The sequence below is a fragment of the Oryzias latipes genome, chromosome 7 (assembly GCF_002234675.1).
Source record: "Oryzias latipes chromosome 7, ASM223467v1".
Lineage (NCBI taxonomy): Eukaryota > Metazoa > Chordata > Actinopteri > Beloniformes > Adrianichthyidae > Oryzias > Oryzias latipes.
In genome coordinates, this window is record NC_019865.2 from 5,035,841 (window position 1) to 5,060,899 (window position 25,059).

The 25,059-nt window shown below is 42.5% G+C and overlaps 3 protein-coding genes across 7 annotated transcripts; 1 reads left to right on the forward strand and 2 right to left on the reverse strand.

The window, feature by feature from the left end:
* Positions 1-461: 461 nt before the first annotated feature.
* On the reverse strand, positions 462-11,297 carry kif3b (kinesin family member 3B). Of its 4 annotated transcripts, none has more exons than XM_020704453.2 (9): positions 8,636-8,738; positions 5,788-7,244; positions 5,608-5,709; positions 5,010-5,132; positions 3,666-3,784; positions 2,965-3,081; positions 2,714-2,789; positions 1,081-1,280; positions 462-1,010 (listed from the first exon to the last, which is right to left on the reverse strand). In XM_020704453.2, exons 2-9 carry the CDS (start codon positions 7,174-7,176, stop codon positions 926-928), a joined length of 2,211 nt encoding a protein of 736 aa, XP_020560112.1. In that variant the 5' UTR covers positions 7,177-7,244; positions 8,636-8,738; the 3' UTR covers positions 462-925. The 4 variants fall into 4 exon arrangements, with proteins under 4 accessions (XP_020560112.1, XP_011475105.1, XP_004070355.1 ...); XM_011476803.2 differs by lacking the exon at positions 8,636-8,738 and adding an exon at positions 11,211-11,297 and having other exon boundaries at positions 501-1,010; XM_004070307.4 differs by lacking the exon at positions 8,636-8,738 and adding an exon at positions 8,232-8,328 and having other exon boundaries at positions 501-1,010.
* LOC101155684 (kelch-like protein 7) lies at positions 11,286-20,507 on the forward strand. Of its 2 annotated transcripts, none has more exons than XM_020704455.2 (13): positions 11,286-11,312; positions 12,171-12,295; positions 12,373-12,475; positions 12,542-12,635; positions 12,704-12,828; positions 12,896-13,068; positions 15,731-15,905; positions 17,670-17,812; positions 17,880-18,111; positions 18,186-18,378; positions 19,080-19,177; positions 19,863-20,052; positions 20,345-20,507. In XM_020704455.2, the coding sequence occupies exons 2-13, from the start codon at positions 12,191-12,193 to the stop codon at positions 20,412-20,414; spliced, it is 1,701 nt and encodes a 566-aa protein (XP_020560114.1). In that variant the 5' UTR covers positions 11,286-11,312; positions 12,171-12,190; the 3' UTR covers positions 20,415-20,507. The 2 variants fall into 2 exon arrangements, with proteins under 2 accessions (XP_020560114.1, XP_004070356.1); XM_004070308.4 differs by having other exon boundaries at positions 11,290-11,588.
* A 470-nt stretch (positions 20,508-20,977) lies between these two features.
* On the reverse strand, positions 20,978-25,059 carry pofut1 (protein O-fucosyltransferase 1). Its single transcript, NM_001104906.1, is given in 7 exon segments — positions 20,978-21,172; positions 21,252-21,494; positions 22,524-22,716; positions 22,785-22,897; positions 23,013-23,195; positions 23,380-23,501; positions 24,921-25,059. Coding segments are annotated over 7 exon segments (1,188 nt in total).

Genomic DNA, 25,059 nt, shown 5'->3' on the forward strand with positions numbered 1-25,059 from the left:
CCCAGCTTTTTTTGTACGAGGCTGATAAACGCATATTTCAATTTTCAACATCTACTTAACCCTTGTGCTATCTTAGATGACCCCACCCTTACTTTGACGTGTTATTCCTATTTCATGTAATCCATGGACACCAGTGAAGATGACAAATCATTGAAGAGAAAAGGTTCAGAGCACTGTCTAGTGGGTCTAGATGACCCAACTCCCAATGTTAAAGTGCCTAGGATTGCATAAGGGTTAAACAGTTTCCTTAGCAACGTTTTCTGAGTGTCCTGATTTGTACTCGAATGTTGACGCCAGGAAAAAGCAAAGAAATGTTGGCTTAGTTCAAGTAAAACATTAAAAAGGACGGGGAGGTTGTTTGCCTGGCTTAGCTCAGGTTGGCCTGGAATGGCTTAGGTGGTAAAATGGTGCCTAAAGTTAAACCAAACATTGCAGTTTCATTAAAATCCTCTGAGGTTGGCTCCAGCTTTACAGTGTAGTAGTGCTTTATTTAAGACATAAATTCAACATTTGAATAAAAAAAAACAGCAGAACGATTTGGCTTGAAATTAATTAGTATATAAAATTGGTCAACACTGTAATGATGTCGGTGTTTACCGGATTTCTAAAAAAGAAAAAGAAAAGTTTAAATTGTGTAAAATCAAGTACTTTTTAAGGGAAGAAACTTCAGGCTAAAAAGCCAGACTAAATACAAACTAACACACATCCTGCAGATTTGATGCAAAAATAACAAAATTTCAACCTTAAATTACACAGCTCCAAAAATAAAACTATGCTGAAGAAAAACAAATATAAAATTTTATCTACAACTCTTTATAAAGACGACTGTAATAAGTTAAAGCAAACAGAATAAACTCTGATGGAATAAAAACACCAGCGAGAAACAGAAAGGCGCGCGGGGGGGGGCTGGGCTGTCAGTGGGTCATCATTTGGGCACCAGGCCGCGGGGTTGTGGGTACAGAGGGTTCCCTGGGCTTGGAGTGCCTGACTTCCTCCCTGTTCTCGGCCGGCTGTGGAACAGAGAGCAGATTCAGACGGCAGGCGTGACGCCGCGGTGGCGGGCTGAGACGGCGGCCTTACCCTGACTTTGGCTTTTTGAGGCTGCCGCTGGAAAACGCTGCTCCCAGGCTGCTGTGATCCGAGGCGTCCACCTGGATCTCCTTCTCTTCCCGGAGAGCGTCTTCCAGGGCCGCCGCCGTCTTCGGATCGATCACCGGCTCCTGGTAGTCCCTGGTGGTCCTGGTGGGCATGTCCATCGCCAACATGAGCACGTTCTCCGCCTGTTTCCACACATTTATGAAGAATTTGCATCTCTGACATTCTTTGATCCTGTAACAAAAAACTTGACCTCCCATGTTTTTATCTCCGTCATTCATGGAGCACTTTCAGTTCTCAAACCGAACGGCTGTTGCCGTGGCAACTTCAAAGCAGCATCTTTGCGTTTTATTCAGAACCGCTTTACCTTCATACCAGAACTCTTTTGGTGAAACCTCAGCTGATCTGTTCTTTCAGACAAACTAAATAGATTTTTCTCACACTAATAATGCCAATGTAGAGGACTTTATTCGCAAAATCAAACATGAATCTTTAGAACAAGAAATGCTGTTGAGGATCTACGGTTCAACAGATGTTCTTCCTCAAGCTACCAACACACCAGGGATGTAACGGGCTAAACGCAGGTTCATGAAAGCAACTATTGCCCATGCTGTTCACACCGTTGACTGTAAGTATATGTGAGCTGGACTGAGCAACCCCTCCCCCGTTCCGTTCCAACATGCAGGAAGTACCCGCTGGCTCCAAGAAGCCAAAACCCCTTAGACTTCTATAGAGAAATGAACAGCTGTTACTCAGTCGTTCTATTGGTCAGAAGAACCATTCTTTCTCTGATACCTTTCATTAACATGCTCTTGATCGTCCTCTTTTTTTTTTTTTCATGAACAAGTGATAAACTGGCCAATCAGATGGTCAGACCAAATGGCGGCATCCATATCGTGGAAAAATGGTGACTGAACTGACTTCATTTCCTTGAAGCTGGATGTAAACCATTTTCTATGGGTGACGGTCACATTCACTCAGTCCAGTTCTCTTATACAGTCGATGGACCAGACTGGACAAGCGGATTAGACTTTACTAGCACATGTCCGCCTTCTGGGCTGTACGGTGGCGGAGTGGTTAGCGCTCTTGCCTCACAGCAAGAAGGTCCCCGGTTCAAGTCCCAGCTGGGGTTTTTTTTGGGGGGGGTTTTCTCCGGGATCTCCGGCTTCCTCCCACCGTCCAAAAACATGCTACATAGGTTGATTGGCAACTCTAAATTGTCCATAGGTGTGAGTGTGAGAGTGAGTGGATGTGTGATTGAGGATATTCTACCCTGCGACAGACTGGCGACCAGTCCAGGGTATCCCTTGCCTACGCCCAAGTGGCCGGGATAGGCTCCGGCAACCCCGTGACCCCGAAAGGGAATAAACGGTTAAGAAGATGAATGAAAAAAAATGAATGAATGTCCGCCTTCCACGGCTGGAAGAGATTTGGTGGGAAATGTCAAGGTGGTGCAAATCTGGTGAATCTTGCACACGTGCCCACATTTACATAGACTTTTCATTGGAAAAGCCATGTGAACGCGCGTTGCTGAGGCCGGTGTGAAGGTAGCTGGATACTTGCACCATTGTCCTGTGTATGTGCAGATGGGGCTACACTAGAGGAGAGGAGGACTTACTTTGTACCTGGCGTCCCGACTGAGGGGTCTCCTGTACCCGCCTGCGGACTGGGGCCTGCTCATCATCTGATGGTCTCTGAGGAACAAAGAGGAGAACATGGATACACGCCGACTCCAGGTGATCCCGTAGAAAAGCACAAAGCAGACATGATCCGCAAACGGGTTTGACGTTGGAAACTATCCTGCTTTCAAAAGAACTGGCTAAGACAGGAGACGAACCTCATGATGGCACAAAACATTCTCAAACTCACTCCTCTAAGCGTGTGATGGGCTTCATTTTCCAGGACTCTTCCTCTTCGTCAAAGAACATTCTGGTTTTTATTTTGTTCTTCTCATCTTGTGGGATAAAATTTTCGAGGATCAGTTGCCTGAAGGAAAAACAGTTCAGAGGAGATGCATGGAGTCAAATCAGCTACAAGTGAATGAAAAGCCACATGGTAAATTTGAAAAGCAAACAAAAAAGAAATTTTCCATCATCAGAGCTAACCTGCCGCAGAGTTTTGAGCCAGAAATGAAGACATCCACGGATGCATCACAAATAAGTTCTTTTTCAATCAGATTCCTTTATGTCAGCTCCAGATCCACAACAGTTTAAATAAAGACTCAGAAATGCAAACTGAAGCTGAATTTTCCTCCATCATAGGAGCATTTCTACAAGAACATCTTAAAAACACCAAAAAAAACACTTTAAAAGGAGGCCTTAAGGGCAAGGAGGCCCTGTTACTCTAGTTTAGCAGTGAGCTATTGTATTTTTATAACTGATATTATATTTTGTCTAATTAGTGACATTTGTTGAGACAAATGTCTTTTAATGTTGGGCTATATAAATAAACTGAATTGAATTGAATATTTTTTTTGATTTATACCAAGTTGTATCTGTTAAGCATAAAGGCTTGATGCAGGTTGATTTCTGAGGGAGCTCCTGTTCCAAACAGACAGACGGGCTCCTTACTTGAGTTTGAGCTCTCGTGTGAGCTCATCCTGGATTTGCTCATGCTCCTGCCGCTCACTAATGTGCTGCTCCTGCACGTCCTCTATTTCCCCCTTAACAGCCTGTAGCTTGGAAAACAGCTGTTGGGGAAAGAAAAGATCATCAAATGGGATGTCTGCTGACCAGACTGTTGTCCAGAACAACTTGGTGGAAAAACTATGGTAGACCAAAAGGCTCAAAAGAGCCTGACTTTGGGTAGAGAAAGTAAAAAACGAGTTGTTCTTCAGCTGACGTGTATCGCTGCATCCATAATTAAGCTTTGTTGCTTAAGCTTTTAACACGGATGCATCGCTGGCGACAGCAAAGTAACACACTCTTTGGTTGACATTGATTGCGTAAACACGTGACTACATGTGTATCAGCCAAAAGCTGCTTTTTTTCGCTTCAGAATCTGTTAGAGATACATTGGAGACCCGTTTACAGTCACAGAGTTGTGACAGTTCAAAAATCTTCTTTGAACTATCGTCCATGTTCTTCAAACTACCCAAACTCTTAGATCGGCAACGTATTTCCAATGCAACGATTGTTGTTGCTTAAAGTCCCCTAAAGTCGTTTCCAGTGGTCTTTTCATTATGATGACGGCGGTTTAAGCCAAACACGAAAAAGCCTGTGTCGTTCCTTCAGAAGTATATTTTCCGCAGAGCAGCAGGACCTCAAAAGAAATTTGACTCTGGTTTGTAAGCTGGACTGTTGGCGCGGAAGTCAGCTCCCCTAATTTCCCAGCATTCCTTTGACTACCCCCTCCCCAATTAGTTTACAGCTCCTCGCAACCCCAACCTTAAATTAGCGTAGCAAAAAAAAAAACGTCGAGCAACATCAGAGCCATCCAGCTGCACAGTTTTGGTCCAGATAGCAGCTCAGACGATGAAAAGCAAGCTGTTAAGGGATCTGTCTGCAAGTGGATGCATCAGAATTGGCGTGGAGAAGGAGACTTAGCCCCGCCCACAGCAACTGTTGTATCAACTGCTTTTTTTAATCTGCTCCTGATCCGACATGATTGGAATAAAGAAATACTCAGAAATGCTCAAAGGACATGTTACCACCATTTTCAATGGAGGGGGTCTAGAAAGGGTCAATAGGATTGTGTGCATTGATTGATTGATTGATTGATTGATTGATTTGATTTATTTATGTGTCATGCACTAATGTGCCCAGCCCACACGGGCTTATATGACACTGGAAGACAATATACATAATACATAAAGATACATGCCCATATACATATGATGTGAAGAGAAATGATCCCATGTGCACGTCCCACTAAGTCCACCCCAACAACACAAGGCGAGAAAGCCGGCGCTCTACCTTCTTCAGCTTCTTGGTTTTAATGTCCACCTCTTGCTGCAGAGAACTGTAGGTCTCCTTGAGCTCCAGTGTTTCTTCGTCACGATTCTCCATCTGCTGGCGCATCTCACGCTCTCGCCGTTTCTGGTGATCCAGACAAAGAAACCTCAGACACACTCAGGTGCGAGTCCAAGTATGATTTGGGTCAGAAACATTGACTGTATATGAGATCTGGACTGAGCGACCCCTCTCTCCTAAGAGTAGGTGGTCTCACATCAAACTTACAAAGTGTTGCTGCTTTCACGTGGTGTGAAAGCAGCCTGCAGGGGTGTGGCCTTTCAACAAGCTCACTCCTGATTGGCGACTGACTCAGGCCAACTTAGTCCAATTATTGCTTACTGCATCGCGAAAAATGGCAACAGAATAGACTATTGGTTGCATTTTCTATGGGTGATGTCACACTCACTCAGTCCAGGTCTCTTACAGTCAATGGTCAGAACATCAATAGATGTTTTTGTGAGCTTATTGGTAAGAAAGAGGTGCATAAGCCCGCCTGGAAGGTTCCGTGTGGATAAAACAGTCATTCAGAAAAAACAATGTGATTAAACTTTCACATTACCTGCTCTGCGATTTCCTGCCTTTTCTGCTCCAGCACCCTCTGCTGCTCGTTGGTGTGGTCTACAATGTTCTTCCCACCAACCAGGAGCCTACTCTCCATGTCCTGGAGGTTGGCAAGTTCAAATCAATTAAAATAATAAATAAATCGAACATGATTGCTTGTGATTTGACAGAAACTTACTTTGACTTTAGCTGCAAGCATCTCTCCAGCCTCCTTTTCTCTCCTCAGGTCTTCCATCTTCTTCTCCTTCTCCTTGAGCAGCCGAGCCTTCTCCTCCGCCACCAGACTGTGATCCTCCACGATGGCCCTCCTCTCTCTCTCCAGCTTCTCCTGCTGTTCTTTCCAGTACTCTCCTTTATCTTCATCATCATCATCGTCCGTCTCACCTTCTTCCTGATCTTCTCCATCGGCCCTCCTCCTCCTCTGCTTCCTCCTCTTCTTCTTTCCCCCACGTTTCTTCAGCTGCTCCTTCAGCCGGAGGATTTCCTCCTGGAACGTTCTAAGCATGGCGTCTTTGGGGTCTTCGTTGATGCGGGGTTTGTTCTTGATGTTCTTTGCCCTGTTTGCATAACGGAGCGTCGTCAGGGTCTCCTCTACGTTGTAGGAAGCTGGGCCGATGTTGGCGACCATGACGGTGCGGGCGTTTCCCCCCAGTGAGTCCTGCAGCAGCCGGGTCAGTTTGGAATCGCGGTACGGGATGTGGCTGCTCCTGCCGTCCACCAGAGCAGATATGACGTTCCCCAGAGCAGAGAGCGAAAGGTTGATCTTGGTGGCTTCTTTGAGTCTCTCGCCCTGAGCGCCCGTCTTGCTCTGCCTTTCGCTGCCCGCCAAATCCACCAGGTTCAGCTTCCCAACTCTGATGTGATTCTCCTCATCCACGCCCATCTCGCTGCACTCCACCGTGATGACGAAGATGGCGTGGGAACGGGAGCTGTGCTCGTTCATGTTGGTGGCGCCCACTGAGCGGTTCTGGTTGCCGATGTTCATGACGTTCTCGATCTCCCGCACGCTTTTGGTGACGAAAGACGACAGGTCTCTGACATGTACGCCTACGTCGGGCCTCTCCCTCAGCTCCAGGCGGCGTGATTGGTCCTTGGAGAGCAGGTCTCTGATCTCCTCCTGGTAGATCTCCAGATATGATGCGCTCACCAGGTACTGCTGGTTTTGGGAGCGTGAAATGTGAGTGAATATGTGCTCAAATGAATTTGGGATGACTCCTCTCCTCTCTGGGTCCTTCCTCACTCCCTCCATGGTATACGTCTTCCCTGTGCCCGTCTGGCCGTAGGCAAAAATGGTTCCGTTGAACCCAAGGAGAACGGAATCAACCAGCGGTCTAAAGGTTTCATCGTACAGATCGATCTGCTTGGAGTTCCAGTCGTACACGGAGTCAAAAGTGAAGACTTTAGGGGGTTCGTTGGCTGAAGCTTCACGAGGGTTTTTCACCATGATCTGACCCAGTTTGACATCAAGGGAGACCACCCGTTCAAAGCCCGCCGCCCGCTCTTTCTCATTCATGGGGCGGCAGCGAACCACCACCTTGACCGACTCGGGGCTCTTGCTCTTGGACATGGCGACGATCAGCGGCCAGCCCAACCAAACCTCAAAACCGATGCAGGTTCAGGAAACGAAGCCCCGACCTGAAAGATGGATGGACAACCAGACGTTAGGGGTGTAACGATTCATTTTAACAATGATTTGTGGCCACTGATACACTTTAAAGTCGATATCGATTCATTTGGAACGTTCCGATTTATTGACCTCTGATCGATCTGGGACTACTTTAGCCAAAGTGTTAAATAGCTGAGATAAAAGCCTGGGTACTGAACACTGCAGGGGATGTTTTCTATATCTGGTATTGTATAAAAAGAAACCTACCACACCTCAATCCAAATGGTATTTACCAATATAGATTATCAATTGATCTAATTTTGTTTTTTTTTCTTAATGGTATATTTGGATTTGATTAAAAACATCAATTAATTCATCATCAATTAATTTTTGCCTCCCTACCGGACATAACTGCAATTTTATACAAGTTATTTATAACTAGGCACACAAAAAAACAACACTGAAAAAGGTATGTTTTTTTTCTTAAAAGTTATATATTTTTTAGTCTTCTGTTTTTTTTTTTTTTTAACAGTGACTCGAATCTCTTCCAATCTTTAAATACTTTAATAGAGCAGGAAAAACACAAAAACTGAGTTGGAAATCAGCTCCCTGAAAAAACTAAATGTGTGTTGGATCGGTGCAGTGGAAAGAAAGATACCGACCTCAGCTTAGCTGTTCCTGTTTGGCTTCTTAATTGGAAAAGCTGAGGCTAATAAAAGCCTTCGGTGGCACAGAGCCGCGAACCGAGCCCGGTGTGACCGACCCGAACCCGGACTGAGCGAGGCGTTAGCGCGTTCGGTAACAAACAACACCGGCCTGGCAACGGCAAACACACCGGTCACCTAAGCTACAAATCTGGTAGCATCCGCCGGCTAACAAACGGAACACCCCAACGGACAACGATCACCGAGGAGAGCTTAACGTCTGAACCCGCCCGATAACCACTGCAGCCTCACAAATCACAAGAAACGTCGCGTTGTTTTTCCCTCAATAAATAGAAACTAGATCCTAACTACCATCAATGAGGGGAAAAGTCCGTTTCATGAGCGGCTGAACGAGCCGCCAGCGGCGCTGCGCGTCTACTCGCGTAGTTACGGTTAAAGGGATTGAGCCAGGGGCGGACCTAGCAAGTCGGGGGCCACAGGCGAATACTCGCCCCTCACATTCTAAAATAGAAAGTGCCTGGGGTATTCCAACCCATTTATTTACGCCACCGTCATAGTCACACCGTAAGAGCTGAAGAAAATCAAAACAACAAACTTACAATAATTCCTTTTTGATTTACAACCATTCTTTACCTCAGCTAGTAGCGTTAGATTGTTGAATAACTTCAAACAGAAACATTTTTTGTTATTTTACATAAAACCAATTGAAAATAATCACAAAATGTATACAGAGTAAACAGAACCAAAAATCATACCTGTTCGCCTTCCAGCTAGATGCCAAAAACAAATGATAGCTTTAGACAGTTATCCGTCTGTTATTTGTCTGTTTGCTTTGTTGCCGTAGCATCAGCTGTTAACCGTTTTTTTTTGTTTCTGTTGAACTGACGCACTTCACAGAAAAAGCAGAAGTAGGTGGAACCTTCACAATAAAAGTTTTCAAAACAAAATACACTCTGCAAACAATACTGTTTTTATAATGTTCTTTTACATCTTCAGCATACTTCTTTTGAAATAAAAGGCATCTTCAATCAAAGGAAATGTTAAACAATACTGGTAATAAGAAAACAATTAAAATGGGTCATTTACAGGCTCCAAAAAGCCAAAACGCCCTAACTAAGCAGATATGACTCAGTCATTCTATTTGTCAGAATAACTATTGTAGTTCCTTCCAATCTTTTTTTTTTTTCCCACAGGAAATCATTTAAGTTGTAAACTGACCAATCAAATGCCTCAGTAAAAGTATGTGTTGCCCACTGGCCCCTCCCTCCAACGTTTGACAGTTTGCAAGGGGTGTGAACTTCGAACATGCTCACTCCTGATTGGCGACAGCAGTTACCATAGAAACATTGACTCTTTGGACCAATTACTCTCGTTTGCCTCCAGTAAGGCGACGTCCGTATCGCAAAAGAAAAAGCCCACTGAGTTGGCTTCATTTTGCTGGAGCCAGAAGTAAAGCAATTTCTATGGGTGACGTCACACGTACTCAGTCCAGTTCTCTTATACAGTCATTGAGGCGTACAATAACTCTGCAGTGGTTGTATTTCTTCCTTATCTAGGGTAAATTGCCTGTTGAATAACTTCTTCGCTTGTCCACTTTTAGACAGCATCAATGGATCAAGGATCCAAATGTTTTTTTAATACAGTATCTAAAAGCAGAAATCACATTTAAATGTGATAGAAATGTATTTTTCATACATTATTTGATTACCGTAATTGTCCAAATTCCTTTAACTTTCAGTTAACGGTTTCTAAAAACAAAATGAACCACAATAATTGTGTTTCTGAACATTGCATCTGACAATTTGAACTTCTCAGACAATTTGTTTTCCCACCATAGGGATGAAACCCAAAAAATTATTAGAAATGAAGTCATCATTTGGTTTGTTTTTAATTCAACCCCGTAGCATGACAATCTAACTTTAGGATGATTATTATGTTTAAACTTATTCAAACAAACTATTCCAGTTCCGTGGTAATCACGTCCCTTGTGCAATATTACTTATTGTAGGTAAATTTCATTTGATTTATAAAAAAAAAAAAAAAATTCCAAGTTGAACCTTCAGCCCAGTAACAATGATTCAACCCTGTAACAGGGTTTTTTTTGTTTGTTTTGAGGTTGAAAGTTATAAAGTTTTAGCTAATAGAAGCCTCATGTAAACATTAGCTAGATTATTGAGGGTCATACATGTGTAACCGTTTTCTGGTCTCTGCTCTGCGTTGTGTGATGTTGAGCACCCTCAGGAAGCCACGAGACACCGGAGAAACTTTCTTGGAGCGGTTTTCTTTATTTTCTGGTTGTGACAAAATATGGCATCAACACGTGCTGCACTCCGATAATGCCCCAAAACTAAAAATATAAATTTCAAACGAGCACCAACATTGCATACAAAGAACTAGATCATGTTTGAAAATCTTTGGTGTTGGACCGGACGGAAAAGGAAAGAAGGGAAGAAGAGAGAGGGACGTTAGAGAGAGGGGGGGGTAGGAGGGTGATAATAGGAGGGGAAGGGGGGTAAGACCATGAAGCAGCATAGAGCAGACAGGTTTACTGGTTGTTTATCATTACGGTACGGTTCAAATGTAGTACAAAAAGGGCTCTTTCATATATCGTTTCATATGGGGCTGAACAAAACTGAGAGGTGTCATAAAATGATGCAAATTTTTTCTTATATTACTTATATTTAGGTGAAAGTAGAAAATTACATTAGAAAAATAAAACTTGCAGTTATTGGCTATTATCTGTTTTATATTTAGTGAAAACGTAGCCTTGGTCAGTGGGGACATGCTCGTTTGTCTGACCCCTTTGCCTCGGCAACCCATCAAATGTTTCTAATTCTCACAATATATTTGTCTGTGATAATGCAGAGAGACATTGATCTTTCCATGTCTTGTTTTAAAATGCACTTTGGGGTTTACTTTAATGTAAAAATCTCTGAGACAAACCTGTGGGACACAAAGTGCACTTATTTCAGAGAATCGGCCATTCTTACCTGGAAAAAAACAATTAATTTATTGATTTCACTAATTTGTTACCTACTCACATTACCATAGCAACAAATCACATTCTTCTGTGTTTCCTTTAATCTGTCAGGTTTTACCTAAAAAGCCCAAAAGAAAGGAAAAAACACTTGCACGATGGAACAAACAAAACACCACACTGGAGTGGCGTAAGTAAAACAAAAAAAAGTTGTTTAAATAAAAACAAAGTGCTGCTTTGTGGTATTCTTTTTTTTTTTTAAACTTCACTGAAGATGAACACATTTACAGAGCATATAGACAAATCAAAAGGCAAATGTTTTTAATTTATGATGTTAATAGGGTTACACTTACTGTTTAGAAATCGTTCCAACTGGCTCCAGTTTACAGTTCAGTCCATATTAGCTAGCTTTTCAAAATAAACTTCCGGTTTGCGATTTTCTTTCAGTCTGCGTGGTGGTTTTCTTCTTCTTCTTTTTTACGTTTTATGACAGGTTTTAGTCCCCCCGGCATTCACAGAACCTAGAGATAACGGCATGATTTAGAAAAATGATTTAGAAAAAAAGAGAAAAAATATTTTTAGCCGTCTTTTCACTTTAACGGACACAGGTGTACCTCATCACGTCGGTTGATTTTTTTGTTTCCCGCTTGAAGGGACAGCAGATGTTTTTTTTCTCAAGGCTCACTTCTGTTCTCAACCGACTAACTAAACTTCCGCGAGGCACTGCTGAAGTATGAACAAATGTGCTTTTACTGACTTTAAAAAAAAAAATGTCTTTTGAGTATTTGTTCGTCATTATTTGGCTAAATTCTGCTAAGTAATTTAGATTATTGCTTGATTACGCTTGATTTGTTTCAGTTGGCCTTATTTACACATTAGCATATTTTTATTAAAGTAATTCTAGTCCTTTGTTTTTATTTCAGCTTTAAATATTTTTTATGTAAATGCTAAGGTTTACATTTAATATATATTTTTAATACTTTATCTTTGTTTTGAATTTCATCAAACTTCCGCGTTTATTTTGAGACTTTTTTTGTTTCTTTTTTTTTTTGGTATTGGCTGGATATATTGACATTTGAGTTTTTTCTTTTTTAATTCTTTAATTAAATTAATGTAAATTCTTTTTATAAATTAAGTTGGTGTAAATTTTGACTTTAGACAAACTTGTTGGTTAAAAATAAATTTGGTTCTAAAGAACAAACGTCACTGGTTGGTTGTCATCAGTTTAGATTTTTAAATGTTTTCAGATCAAAGAGGCACCTTTTCTAACTGGAAGTCATTTATTTTTACGTCTCTCACGTTCTTCCAATCAGAAAAGCTTTCTGAGGCGAGGATGGCCTCTCAGAGCGCCAACAGAAATGGAGGAACTTGGACGTCCGACTCAAAGTCCTACAAACTGTCCAGCGTTGTGAGAACCATGAACAGCTTTAGAAAAGAGGTAAGAATAAGATGGACTTTGGTGTTTCAGCACACAAGGCGTTTGTTCTGACATGTGGCGCCGGCCCCCTCCTGCAGGGTAGGCTCTGCGACGTGACCCTGGTTGTTCAGGGGAATCGGTTCTCTGCTCACAGAGGGATTCTGGCGGCAGCCAGTCATTTCTTCCATCTTCTGTTTAGCAGTAAGTAAAATGCAAAGCCATATTGGTCGATTTGATCTGAAGCTAAGCTTTCTTTTCTCTCTTCAGCCAGTATGGTGGAGTCTAGGACTCATGAGGTGGAGCTGAGGGACGTTTCCCCTGACATTCTTCAGCTGGTGATTGGTTTCATTTACACGGCGCAGTGAGTCATGTGGCTTTGCTGAGCAGAAGTCGGTACTGTGATGCAGCATGAACCCATGTTACTTTCAGAGTTTCGGTGGACAACCAAAACGTGGAGGCTCTGCTGTACGCAGCGGACTTTTTCCAAATCGATCCCATCAAGAACGTTTGTGTGGAATTCATCAAAAGACAGATTGATGCAACAAACTGCCTGGGTAACGTAAAAGGAAATGAAACGTCCGTCTCGTGGTCCTCGTGTTTGCTGACCTGCTTGTGTTGCAGATGTTGCAGTCCTTGCAGATCGTGCAAACTGTCCGGGGCTGAAGGCCATAGCAGAGAGCATCCTCAGACGCAACTTTACCAGGATCTGGAAGACCAGCAGATTCCTCCAGCTTGATGTGACCACACTCACTCATCTGCTGCGCCAGGAAAAGCTTAAAGTTTGTGGGGAGGAGGTATGTGACTTTAAAGTTATGCCATTATATATATTTACACTGTTATGTGGGGAATTTTAGAAGTCTGACCTGAAATGAAGGTTGTTTGCAGCGAGGAAACGGCTAAAGACCCACTCCGAGGAAAATTGTTTTTGGCGTTTTAAACATGTTCTTGTGGCATTTTTCTTATTATGGAGCACATGTATAATAATAATATATATATATAATATATTTTTTTTCTTTTTTGTTGTTTTTTAGGTTGGGGATATGAGGGGCTGTAAGCCAGTAAGAGAGCGCTAAATGGAGAGCACAGTTATGGGTGGCAGGAAGGCACGGCGGGGTTAACTCGCCAACAACTCTGAGGCGAATTTCTAATGAACTACTGCCGCTCTGCAGAAATGTTTGAGAAAACGATGAGTTCCTTGATTTTTGGCTTACACCCCCCCCCCCTCCCCCCCCCCCCGGGCATAATCATAATCTAAAGCCCACTGGGAACACCTTGAAAATGGATCAAAAGATGATTGGAGTGGGACTTTAAAACAAAAACTACTTACCTCCTGACATGTAGATGTATTTTTTTACCTTTTAGAAAAATTGCAGATTTGTTTTTTATTTATTAATGTTTGGAATGCAACCACAAAAGGGCACAATCCAGTGTTTTGCTGTGCCAGTCTTGAGTCAAGATAAACAGTTTTATCAAGGGCATCTAATTTAAAACAAAGCCTGCAGGTCAAAGCCAGAACTTTCATACCTATCACGGTCTTTATAGTTGACTAAGCAAGGAGGAGGAAGTGAAGGAGTCTAAAGTGAACGAAGAACAAAAAGACTGCTGGTGCTGACAAGTTCAAAGTGGAGGATCAGATTTGAACCCCCCGATTGTCTGTGGTGATGGACAGACGGACAGCTGAAGTTAGACAGGAATCTCTGAGAACCAGGATGTTTGCAGATGACACTGTGATCTGTAGTGAGAGCAAAGAGCAGGTGGAGGAACATCTAGGGAGGTGGAGGTTTGCTCTTTTAAGGAGAGTAATGAAGACGGATCTGTCTTCTGTATCTGTGCGTAAATGAGGGGAATCTTTAGGCCAGTGTTTTTCAACCAGTGTGCCGCGGCACACTAGTGTGCCGTGGGAGATGGTCAAGTGTGCCGTGGAAAATTGCCCTCATTAACTGATCTAAAAACATTAACCATCTCCAGGAAATCAGCTCTTTGTTCATCCAAACAGGTCCTGATAAAACACTGAGTAGTTAGGAATATGAAAGATCATAAAATACTTTTTTCTTTGTGTTTAATTGATTCTATTAAAGACATTTTGATAAGAATGACGGCGCCGCGATTTACCTGCAGCTATAACTGTTTTCTGAAAAGTCCCGCAGCTTTTACCGTCTCCACGACTCCACCAATCATTCTTGAAGGCTTAATCACATGTCATCAGTCTGACCAATCAGGGGGGGGGCTGTGGATCAAAACAGACTATGAGTTTCTGCTTTTTTTTTTTTTTTTTGGGGATGCTGGTGTGCCGCGGGATTTTTGTCAAGGTTAAAGTGTGCCGTGGCTCAAAAAAGGTTGAAAAACACTGCTTTAGGCCATGTCACACAGCCACTACATACACTTTTGCACATTTTCCATGTAATTACTTTCATTATTCTGTGATAAGAGCGTGATTATCCCCCGTTGGTGTGCGCAGATGTCCGTCGAGGGTTTTGGCCGACCTGCCTTTTAAGTAAATTTAGTTTTCAGCTGTTAAAAATGTTTGGTTTAGAATAACGCAGTTTATGCATATTTTTATGTAGATTTTACAGAATTATGTAAACCTTATGCAATTGTGAATCATTTTTTGCGAGATGCATGTGCAAATTTGCGGCTTTCCGTTCATGTATGTAATGGACTTGTACCACTGATAAATATGGCACATGTATCAAATTAAAATTACGTATATGACACACAAATCACTAATGAATTGATGGAACGTCCATGGTTCACATGGTCTGCAAACGTTCACGGCTGTGTCTTGATGTCAGCGGAGTGACCTGCAACGGTTGTCTTGACATTTAAGTCAAAGCGGTTTGTCTGGATACTTCAGTATCACTCATGTCTGGAAAACGGGCCTGCAGCTGTGTGGCGTTTGCTAAACTATGTCTGAGCGCAGAGGTCCTTGGATTGTGGTTATGGTCTGTCACTGGTGGGACTCCACTCCTGGGTTTGTCACAAACTCGGCCAATAGTTCTGTGTCTTGATGCAAGTCGGCTGATGACTCTTTGAGCACTGTGGCCAGGTGGTGCTTCTCGTCATCTGTTTAAATGATGAACTTTAAAATGATTCACTGACTAAATCTGCCTTTTATACCCACAGAATGTTGGCAGTGGTGCCACATTTAAAAGGTTTTTCTTTTAGCATTTCTTTGGCTTTGACTCCAATAAGTCAGACCTGCTGAACACAGTGAGACAATCATGTAGAAAACGCTAAATGAGGCGTCTGTCACCACAATACAACGGCCTTTCTATCCCAAAACTGACGTGAAACAAACTTGTTCTCAAATGGGTGTAAAGGCAACAGAAACGGGCTTGACAGCCGTGGAACACAACTGAGGATGATCTAGAGATGAACTGAAAAAGCTTAAGTTAAAAAATAAAAAATCTACCAAACCAAAGCTCCTTTGGTCTTTCAAGAAGTCGTTTGTTCCAGATCTACAAAGCGGCGTTGCATTGGCTGAAGCACGACCTCCTCAGCAGAAAACAACACCAAGTGGAGGTGCTGCGCTGCATTCGCTTCCCTCTGATGTCCAAAAGCTTCCTCCTGAAGACTGTCAAAGCCGAGCCGCTCATCACGGAGAGCATGGACTGTGTCAATATGCTCTTGGGTGAGTGCATGAGAACATAACCTCTGGGTTCAAATCTCGTAGATGGATGATCTGTTTTTGATTGTTTTAAAATGACGGAATGGGGGTGACTGAAATGTCAAATCAACAACTACAGAAGATTTGGGGCCAAACACTTTGTGGATTTTAATGTAAAACATGGCGTACGCAAATGCCGAAAAATCCTCAATTCAGTTTGCAGGCATTAACGAACACTTGGATGAGGAAACGGTGATGGAGAGGTGGAGACAAGTGTTTGATGTGAGGCTGAGCCATTATTCACAGAGGGGCAACACCAGATGTAGAGTGGTATGAGAAAGTTTGGGCACCCATTTTCAAGATTTTTCTTCATAAATCATTGGTTGTTCTGATAATCAGTAGCAGATAAATGTATCATATTGCAGATGAATACATTGATATTTGAGAAGTGAAATGAAGTTCATTGTATTTAAAGAAACTGTGCAAAAATTCCTTAAACAAAAATAGGCAGGTGTGTAAATTTGGGCACCCCTGTTTTATTGATTTGACTACCTTTAGCAATAATTAATGGAACACAAAATTTTCTTTACAAGCTCATTGACCCTTGACCTACATACGCATGTGAAGCCAATCATGAGAAGAGGTATTTAAGGTGGCCAAGAGCAAGTTTTTCTCCTCTTTGCATCTTCTCTGAAGAATGTCAACATGGGAACCTCCAAACCGCTGTCAGATGACCTGAAAACAAAGATTGTTCAACATCATGGTTTAGGTGAAGGATCCAAAAAGCTTGCTAAGAGATTTCAGCTGTCAATTTCCACTGTGAGGAATAAAGTGAGAAAATGGAAGACCACAGGCACACTTCAAGCAAAGGCCCGGAGTGGCCGGCCCAGAAAAATCTCAGATAGGCAGAGGTGAAGGATGGTGAGGACAATCCAACTCAATCCACAGAGCAGCTCCAAAGACCTACAACATGATTGGCTGCAGATGGTGTCACTGTTCAACCATTCAGCGCACTTTGCACAAGGAGATGCTGTATGGAAGAGTAATGCAGAAGAAGCCTTTTCTGCACACATGCCACAAACGGAGGTTTGCTGAAGCACATTTGGATAAATCTGTTTCATTTTGGAATGAGGTGCTGTGGACTGATTAAACTAAAATGTTATTTGGACATAACAAGGGGCGGTATGCTTGGCCAACAAAGAACACAGCATTCCAAGACAGACACTTGCTAGCCACAGTCACATTTGGAGGCGGTTCCATCATGCTTTGGGGCTGTGTGGCCAGTGCAGGTACTGGAAATCTTGTTAAAGTTGAAGATCACATGGATTCCAGTCAGTATCAGCAGATTTTTACAAACAATGTTCAAGAGTCAGTGACTAAGTTAAAGTTGCGCCGAGGCTGGATGCTTCAAGACGATGACCGTAAACACTGCTCTAATTCTACAAAGACATTCATGCAGAGGAACAAGTACAATGTTCTGGAACGGCCATCTCAGTCCCCAGACCGGAATATTATTGAAAATCTGTGGTGCGATTTAAAGCGGGCTGTCCATGCTCGGAAGCCATCAAGTCTGACTGAACTGGAGATGTTCTGCAAAGAGGAATGGTCCAAATACCTTCAACCAGAATCCAGGCCCTTATTGGAAGCGATTGGAGGCTGTCATTTCTGCAAAAGGAGGATCTACTAAATATTTATGGCATGTTTCTGTTCTAACTAGGTTTTGTTAGGAATCTACAGCTCAACTGTTTGTCAACTTAAATGAATGAGGCCCCTGGTATCTTTTCTTAGATGAGTTCCAGATCAACTTGCTTAGCCCACCAGACCGTTTGGACCTGGGAGTGATCAGTCGACGTCGACAGCTGAACAGTATCAACAGATTTGCTGTTTTTCAAACTTCCATTCGTCCGTCATGCCGATTTTTCAACCCAAAGGTTTGTAAATGTTCTTGATCACCTCTGAGGCTCAGGTGTTCGTCAAAAATATGCTTCTGCTTCGCAGGACGACAGCTGGACAGAAATCCGCTGCTCCTTGCAGCCTCGGCAGGGCGCCGTCGCAGTCTTCTGGGATGGTGAAGTCTACATCCTGGGTGGGTCATGTATCATCGACTGCTACAACATCAACAGGGACTTCTGGTACTCAAAGCTTGGGATGCTGCAGCCTCGCAGCGGCCTGGCTGCCTGCTCCACCCAGGGGAAGATCTACACCTCAGGCGGGGTCGCACAAAGTGAAGGTGACAAATCCGGTCAGGGTTTTAAAAGGCAGCGAGAGCAGGTCCTCCTGACAGATGTGCCTACTTCTCCCCAGGCTCGACTGCTCTGGATCTTTTTGAGTCTTATGACATTATATCAGAGTCGTGGCAGGTTGAAGCTAGCATGCTAATGCCCCGCTGTAAGCACGGGTCGGTGGAAGTTAAGGGGCTCATTTATGTCTGCGGAGGAAGGTCGAACGATGGTCGCATTCTAAACAACTGTGAGGTGTACAACCCCACAACTAAAGAGTAAGTCTCCAAAACACAGGTTTGGGAAAGGGGGCGGGGTCATCAACCACTGAGTTTTCTGTAAAGCAGTTTATCCTTCAAGGATTTTTGTGTTAAACCCAATTACTGTATATGAGAACTGGATCGAGTGTGATGTCACCCATAGAAAATGGCTTTCTTCCTGAATAAAGCCAAGTCAGTCGCCATTTTTTTCCCCACTGCCACATTCAATCTAAAAATCATCTATCAGCTGTGTGATGTCAGTCCAAATAAAATTTCTGTGGAAACCACTCTCCGATCAGGTGTGAGTTTGTGAGTCTAACCATCTACCACTGGACAGCGGGCTACTCAAATTCAGTCCAACGATTAAAATGATGTGTGACCGCCAGCAGGCACCACCAACCTCTACTAAGGCATCTGATTGGTCATTTTGTGGCTCAAGTCAATTTGGACTACAAAAAAAAAGGAATATGAAGAACACGGTAAAAAGGAATTGGAGCAAGATGAATAGAACAGAAGGACTAACAGCTGTTAGCAGTCTATGGGATTTTAGCTTCTTGGAACCAGCAGGTACTTTTTGTTTAGAACGCCTCAGTCGCTCAGTCCAGTTCTCATATACAGTCAATGATTAAACCCTGAGGCTTTTTGAGAATTTATAGGATATGTTTTAATGTATTTTCTTTGAGTAAGTATTTGCACATTTTTTTCTTTGACATCATTAGGTGGACTGAGTTGTGCTCCATGAGGGAGGCGAGGAAGGGCCACGGGCTGGTGGTCGTTGGGAACCGGATCTTTGCTGTTGGGGGTTCGGGCCCAGAAGGTGGGTGGGAACTAGGGGTCTAACGATTCATTTTAAATATTTGATTTATATCATGATCTGTGGTTGACGATACAATTCATGGAGATTCCTATCAGTTCTGACCAGGAATGAATCCTGCAAATCTTTAACCAAAAATTCAACCCGTCGGACTCTGACATAAATACCTGGTACTGAACAGTGCAGGTGAAGTTTTCCAGATTCCTAGTATTTCCTGCAAGATAATCATTTGAATATGTGTCCAAACAAGTAAACAAGAATGAATGTCAAATCCATTCACACTTTAGTTTTCTTAGAGGTCAGCCCACTGTTGTTTTTCCACATCCAAAGGGAACAGTCTTGGAACATTCTGACACTCTGGATGGTCACATGACTTTGCTAAATTCAAAGTGTTTCCTCACATTGGACTGGAATGATGGACAGATCAGTTTTTGCTGACATCATGCGTGTTGTCCGCTGTGATGCACTTGGTCGTTTTTTAGGTTATAGTAGAACAAACCTACCACACCTCAATCCAAATGGTATTTTCCAATAATGATTAGAATCTATTTCGTTTTGAAATGATACTATAATGATATAAGCCAAAAATGGTTGGATCATAGGAATATAAATCAATTAAGTCGATTTATTGTTACTATCATGACGTCGGGCACGGAGCGACAAACCTGTGGTGATTCTGTGTCCACAGGGCGTCTGAGATCAGTGGAATACTTTAAAATTGGCTCTTCTGCGTGGTGCTCTGCCACGCCAATGCCAATGCCATTGGGCATCCACGCCATGAGGTGTGTGGCGGTCGGGAATGTCATCTATGTCCTGGCAGAGGATTCCATGTTCTATCGCCGCAATAAGATTCTGGAGTACAACGTGAAAAATGACAGGTGGGTGTGTTTTCATGGAATATTAACAGGTTGTTACTAATGGTATGGCAACCCAGAAGAGTCATAATTTACAAGAAAACTGAAGGACAGTTTTTAATTTAATCAAATTTTTTTTTTTTTTTTTTTTATAATTTCACATCTTTTAGTTACTTTATGGTTTTTTTTATTTATTTTTTCCTCATCACTGAACAAAAACATGGAAGCCAATGAGGCTGCAGTCTTAAACTAGGCAAACATGGAGGTTGTTTTTTAGAAATGGGTCATTTTCTCATGCTGTGTCTCCTGTCCTCAGGTGGGGGTTTAACTCCAAGGCCAAACGTTTCCCCTTCAGAGACTGCCTCATCTGCGCTGTCAGGAAATGAAGACTCCTTTGGCTTTTGGCCTATTCTGTTCGCAAGGTTTTTAGGAAACGTTGAGCCATAACAGACTTTTAAAAATATTTATCGTTGCTGTTCTCCATGTGACTTTTTTTATGTATAAATGTTTTAATAAATAAAAGTTGATGCCTTCAGTAGCTTAAAGTGATTTATAATTAAACAGTCTGCAGCAATATTTTAGATGGTTGGGAATTGTAATAATTTCAGATGCGATTAAAAACCAAAATCACTAAATGGAAAACCAAGCAGCGACTAAAGACTTAGATATCCTGGGATGACCCAGACCAGATTCTGATTAAAACCCAATGAGGTCTGAAAAAAAGTTTATTTGAAAGTTCGGCTTTCCCCAAAATAATCAGTTTGGGGGGAAATACTTTTACTTGGTAAAAATGAAATGTGCCTCATCTTTGTGCATACAAATACTTAATTCTTCCTTCTTTCCATGATCCATTTTTTGGATTTTAGAGGTTTCTTCCTCGTGCTTCCTCTTCCTCCTGACCTCCGAGCGGTCGGGCAGCACTCCTGTCCTCCTGGGGAACAACCAACGCTCACAGTTCTTCTTTAGCATTCGCTTTTCTCGGTCGATCCATCCCGAAAAAGGAGGACGAGCGTCCATGAACATCTCTTTCTCTCTTCACAAAGGCGGAAAAGGAAGAGACGCAGTTTCCGATGAAGTGGTCGGCCTGGCCTAAGATGTACAGGTCCGTTTGGGCCCAATCCGGATGCAGACTCACCACCTTCACCTGCAGGAGCCACAGGAAGAGGCGTGGTTAAGAAGCTGACAGGAAGTCAGCAGAAGTGTTCAATCCCAGGGGAGCTCACCTTTCCCTCGAAGAGCTTCTCGATGTCCTCCCTGTGCGCGACGGAGTCCGTGGCGATGTAGACGGAGCGGGCGGAGATCTTCTTCACCCACAGCTTGACGGCCCTGCGGATCTCTGCCAGGTCCGGGAGGCACATGGTCATGGTGAGGGGGAGGGCCGTCTGCCGGCTGTAGCCGACGCACTGAGGGGACGCCATGAAGTGAGGGCCGGCGTCGCCGCTCTCCAGCAGCCGGCAGGCATTTTGCTGTCAGGGATGAGGAAGATCAAAGTTCTTTGAGTCAGGAAGAAAAAAACATTCATTTTTTGTTTTAAATATTAGATTCCTCGTTTGTTTAGCCTTATTTTAACCCAAGAAATCAAGAGAACATTAATGCTTGGTGACTGGGTGAAGTGACTTCAACAATGTTCTGGGTTCAGCAGAAAACAGCATCCATAAAAGACAAATGTTTATGCATTTAAAAAAAAAAAAAAAGTTAAAAAAAAAGAGCCAAACTTGACCCATTGGGATGTCCAGGATTGCTTTTATTATTTATTGTTTATAAACAAGATTCCCAGTGTTTTCTTGTTCTATGGGGATTTTATTAACATGTAGGTGGAATAACATTTATTTTATTTATTTTTTTCACTTTATGTATATTGTATTTTTATATTTTTAAGCACTTGGAGCTTAAAAATTTCTCTTGTGTAGTAACTATTTACATTTTATATCAATGAAGGTAACTGATTGCTTGAAGACCTTTTAAAACTTTTTTTCCCTATAATTTTCTAATATTTTATCTTTAAATCAGTTTTTAGGCAGTCCTTAATGTCCATCTGTTTAGTAAAACCCCAGCCTCTTTTTATTTATAGTTTTATTAAATTACACAATAATTCCACAATGAATCTGAAACTGTCCAATAAACTTAATTCTGAGTAGAAAATATTTTAATCTTTTTACTTTTTACTACAAAAGTTCTGATCAAACTGGTTATATATATATAACCAAAACCAAACATCTAAAAGACAAAATAATGTAAAAATCCAAAAACAAATCAATGTGAAGATTGTTGGAAAAAAAAAGAAGGCGAAGCTCCACTAAACTAAACCAAAAACATAAATCCTGAATTAGGATTTCACCTTAAAACAGGGATTTGATTTTTTTCTTAAATAGAAAATTTGTATCTGAAAGGCCAAACTTCAAGATTTTTGTTTAATAGCTGTTGTCTTTTGTTTCTGCAGACCTTTTGAGAAGCTTGGATGAAGCTTAAATTTCCGTTTGGAGGGTTGGTCTCACCCAGTCTGAGCCGATTCTCAGGTGAATGCCCAGGTACGGGCGGGTCAGCATGGCGGCGATGTGCTCCTCCCCCTCCGTCACCATCCTGTCAGACCACACCACCAGGCGCTGCAGGCCCACGTGCTCCTCCATCACCGGGAACTGAGCTGGGGCTCCAGGCAGCGCCAGCACCGGGTGCTCAGAGGGGGGGAACCTGAGGACCTCGCGTATTAAACTATTAGCCAGAACATCCAGAAATCAAAGCCGTGATCGAGCACTCACTTCTTCATCCACTGCAGCTGGTGGTAAGAACTGAAGGAAAGGCCTCCAAACAAAACAGACTTGTCAAAATTCACACCAACGTAATCCCAAAAAGGTCCAAACGGGTTCCCATCCTGTGAAAGAATCAGAACAAGGAGTTCAGGCCTGTCTGATCCTCTGCCAGCAGGGGGCAGCACTTAAACCCTCAGCCCTTTGATTCTAAACCCAACAATTTATTCTGCTTCTGACCTTCATGGGACACGACTTCTTGTCGGCACTTCTCTGAGCAGCCGTCTCAAAGCAGTAGGCCCTCCTCTGACCCGGGGGCCAGTGCGTGGGGGCCAGCTTCTCCATGAAGTCCTCCAAACTGACCACACGGTGATAAGCAGACAGGGCGTCCAGCTGGAAAAACTCGCTGTAGGGAACATGCACCTGACCACGGGGAAATCCGCCATCATCATTCAACCTTTACCTCACCCCCCACCTCCCCAAAAAGACACCATTTGTGTCCGTTTTTGCAAAAACCAACTGACGCCAACTTTCATTTCTGTTTACGGGATTTTCACAGTATTTTCCTTCTGCTGCTGCTGAGGTTCCAAACCCTGACGGCACTCACGTTGGTGTACGGGGGGATGTGGTGGCGGTACACAATCCAGGGGGGTACGGCCAGAGTTCGGTTCAACATCTTTGCAAAAGCCAGAGATCCCAGGAAGTGATCGGCCTGGTTTCCAAACCGGCCTGAAAGGCAAGAATATCCATTTTATGAGACTGAATTATGCGTCAGAAATTCCATCACGAGTCTCGAATCCCTAAAAGTCTTTGGTGCGGGACAATCCAGCATCCTGGATTTTAAAGTAATTCAGACACGTGCTTACTACTTTATTATTTTCAAACATCAAATATGACGTCACCCATTTACTAAGGTAAAAACCTAATAAATATGAACATTTTACAAAGACTATTTCTGAAGCCACTGTGCTTTAATGAAAATAGGTTTTACATACTTTCTTCAAATGAACATTTGTTCAAATGCGATGGATAGTGGTTTCTATTCACCAATCTGGTGAGCATTGATGCACTCTAGGGATGCAAAGATACTCTTCCATCACGATACGATGTTTGGGTCACGGTTTTGTTTCAGTTCGATACATGATTTGTGTTTCAGAGCAACAAAAAAATTCTGGAATATGCTTTTTTTTTGCTAATAGGCAAGTAACACTTAGGAAAAACCTTTCAGTTGGCTAATAAAGAACTTGGTGTAATTTAATAAAACAATAAATAATTCATCCTTTTTAAATTTTGCACACTTTTAACACTTTAAATTGTAAATCTAAGGCTATGCAGAAGAGAAGCAAAGCTACACTTTACCCACAATTCACTTCAATGGCGTGAAGTACATTCAGGTTTACAGAGATTCCCTAATGCAAACTACTAGTTTGTCACAGAAACGTCTGGGAAATTTCCAGGGCCTGGGATTTGGGAATTGTAGATTCGGACACCGCCCAAAAATGGCAAACGCTCTCAAGTGCACTCAGTAGTGAGGAACTTTGGACAAATTTTAGCTTGCATTCCAGTTTTTTGACCAAACTTCCCCCAACATGTTAGGTAATTAACTAGTAAGGGGAAAGGCAAAAATCATAAACACTAATCTTATTGGTTCATAAACGCTTGTTGTGATTTTTCTACAACTTAAAGTGAAGGCTTGAAAACTGAGTTGAGGTTATTTTGGTCACTTATTTCAGGTAAACTGATGCAAAACATCTGAACCTGAGCCGTAAACGTGCGTTCAGGTGTTACTTAAAGTTCTTCATACACAAATAAAAACTGATTAACACAGACAACCTTCAAGTTGTTTTATACTGAAAGAAACATGTTTACAAGTTTAACTTAGTTCTCTATTAAAATACGTATTTTATCCAACAAATCTGATCCAGTAGGAGTTGCCTGAACAGTCGGGAAGAGATTAAACAGTTTTAACTTTTATTTGGTTTACATGTCCTCCCGGTTAAAATGCAAAGTTATTCCTGATCTAAAGCGTCTCCGAAAAAACACATCCGGGTCTTCGTTTCACAGAACTCGCAACTTAAAAGCGACTAAAGTTTGGCCTTCGTCGGCTTCGCTACATTGCGAACCGAGTGTTCAGCCTGAAAAAGTTACCCATGCAGGGGCAGTACAGGACGTAGCCATTCTCATCCCAGTGCAGTCCCTCCGTTACACTTAGACAAGCCTGAAAGAGAAGGGAAGGCAGCAAACTGAGCACAGAAAGAGTCGTGATTGATCCTTGTTTGAGCGCCAT

Excerpts from the sequence above, each read along its gene's own strand:
- LOC101155684 (XM_020704455.2), top strand. The coding sequence starts at position 12,191 with ATGGCCTCTCAGAGCGCCAACAGAAATGGAGGAACTTGGACGTCCGAC. Across the intron at positions 12,296-12,372 it reads TGAACAGCTTTAGAAAAGAG|GGTAGGCTCTGCGACGTGAC; the intron begins GTAAGAATAAGA and ends CCCCTCCTGCAG. Across the intron at positions 13,069-15,730 it reads TTAAAGTTTGTGGGGAGGAG|ATCTACAAAGCGGCGTTGCA; the intron begins GTATGTGACTTT and ends CGTTTGTTCCAG.
- kif3b (XM_020704453.2), bottom strand. The coding sequence starts at position 7,176 with ATGTCCAAGAGCAAGAGCCCCGAGTCGGTCAAGGTGGTGGTTCGCTGC. Across the intron at positions 3,785-5,009 it reads AAACCAAGAAGCTGAAGAAG|CTGTTTTCCAAGCTACAGGC; the intron begins GTAGAGCGCCGG and ends TTTCCCCAACAG. Across the intron at positions 1,011-1,080 it reads CTCAAAAAGCCAAAGTCAGG|CCGGCCGAGAACAGGGAGGA; the intron begins GTAAGGCCGCCG and ends TCTGTTCCACAG.